The sequence below is a fragment of the Petaurus breviceps genome, unplaced genomic scaffold, assembly GCF_028583685.1.
Source record: "Petaurus breviceps papuanus isolate PSGF00001 unplaced genomic scaffold, PetGlider_PUasm1.0 176, whole genome shotgun sequence".
In the NCBI taxonomy this organism is placed as follows: Eukaryota; Metazoa; Chordata; class Mammalia; order Diprotodontia; family Petauridae; genus Petaurus; species Petaurus breviceps.
Genome location: NW_027185771.1, coordinates 16,776,542 through 16,778,077, shown reverse-complemented (window position 1 = coordinate 16,778,077; position 1,536 = coordinate 16,776,542). Strand labels below are relative to the sequence as shown.

The window sequence follows — 1,536 nt, the reverse complement described above, 5'->3', positions numbered from 1 at the left end:
GGCGTGTCCTGAGGGTATCCTGGGAGCAAGTCCTGAGGCCTTGCTTCTTGGATGAGCCAGGAGCTGAGCGACACCCCAGAGCCATCATGAGTTCTCTAGGTCCTTCAGACCCTGCCCCCTCAGGGCTCTCACCATCATCCGGCTCACCTGGTGATTCTGGCAGAGACATCCCAGGGAGTCCAAAGCTGCCTGGTCTCACTCAGTGCCAGGCTGGTAGTGATGAGGCCTCTGGAGCACCAGATGCCTGTGGTAGTGAGCCATGGAGAGAGGGCAGTCTGGACACCACGGTCCCCCCAGGCCATGCCACCGACTGGAGGTATGCGGTGTGCAGTTATGACGATGCTTTGGTGGAGGAAGGTGCCCTACCCACTCCAGAGGAGCACTGCCCTCCTGGTCCTCCCCTGGAGGCATTCCCCAGAGGAGAGCAGCTGGCTACACCTGCCCCGAGCCAAGGTGGCCCCCCAGGAGCTACTGACCATCAGCAGCCACCCACACCAGCACTGGAAGACGGTCAGAGCTTGGAGGAGGGGACCGAGCTCTGTGGCCATGGGAGTCCTCAGTCTTCTGGGCCAGCAAAGGATGAGGGCCAAGGTGGTGGCCCTGAGCAAGGAGGAGAGGGCCCCCTGAGGGCAGGGCCTGGGGGCCCAGCTCCCTCCAATCCTGAGCATGTCCCGGGAAGGAAAGAGTCCAGGGACCCCCAGAAGGACCCAGGCCTGGAATCAGCTGGGGGAGGTAAGTGTGGGCAGAAAGAGCACGCTGTAGTCATCAGAGGGCATGAGCTGGGGACCTAATGGAGTCACTGGGTACATGGTGAGGAGGCAGGCTTCCAGAAGTGCCCCAGCAGGAGCACAGGATTCAGAGTCAGGAGTCACCTCCCCTGCTGCCTGGCTGCATGACCTTGTTCTAGTCTCAACCCCTCTGAGCTTCAGCTTCTTAAGCATCTTAGCAAGGATGGAGTTAGACTAGGTGAGTTCCAAGGTACCTTCTCATTCTGAATCCTCTATTATAATATAATATAATAATTAGGAGTCTTCAGGCTCTGATTTGATCTCCAGGGAAAGTTCTTAGAATCCTGAGTGGGCCCAGCTCTCAGAGCTTAGGTTTCTTTCTCTAGAAAACCTCTTGGGAATGGAAGGAACAGAGAAGCCCCTCTCCTCAGGTGAACTTGAACAGTGTCCAGCCTCCAGGGGCCCTTTTCCTGCCCTGCCTGTGAGGTCCACCCTCGCCCAGGACTTGTCCCCCGAGCTACTGGACAGTGGTTTAGCTTCCCTGCCTGGTAAGGGAGGCAGGGGCTATGGGGCAAGGGGGGAAGGGAGGAAGGGTCCATGGGGAGGGGCAGGGACTGGAGAACAAGGGAGGGAGAGGAGGAAGGGTCTACAGTTTAGAGGGCAGGGACCATGGGGAGAGGGGGGAAGGCAGGAAGGGTCCATGGGGAGGGGCAGGGACTGGAGAACAAGGGAGGGAGAGGAGGAAGGGTCCACAGTCTAGAGGGCAGGGACCATGGGGAGAGGGGGGAAGGGAGGAAGGGTCCATGGG

At 59.2% G+C, this 1,536-nt stretch overlaps 1 protein-coding gene across 1 annotated transcript in view; it reads left to right on the top strand.

The window, feature by feature from the left end:
* The first annotated feature begins 1,095 nt into the window (after positions 1-1,095).
* Positions 1,096-1,536, top strand: part of PLEKHG4 (pleckstrin homology and RhoGEF domain containing G4) — a 10,750-nt gene continuing 10,309 nt past the window's right edge. The window contains exon 1 of the mRNA XM_069085890.1: positions 1,096-1,276. Coding sequence (XP_068941991.1) covers positions 1,129-1,276 — 148 coding nt within the window. The 5' untranslated portion in view covers positions 1,096-1,128. The remainder of the gene's footprint in view (positions 1,277-1,536) is intronic.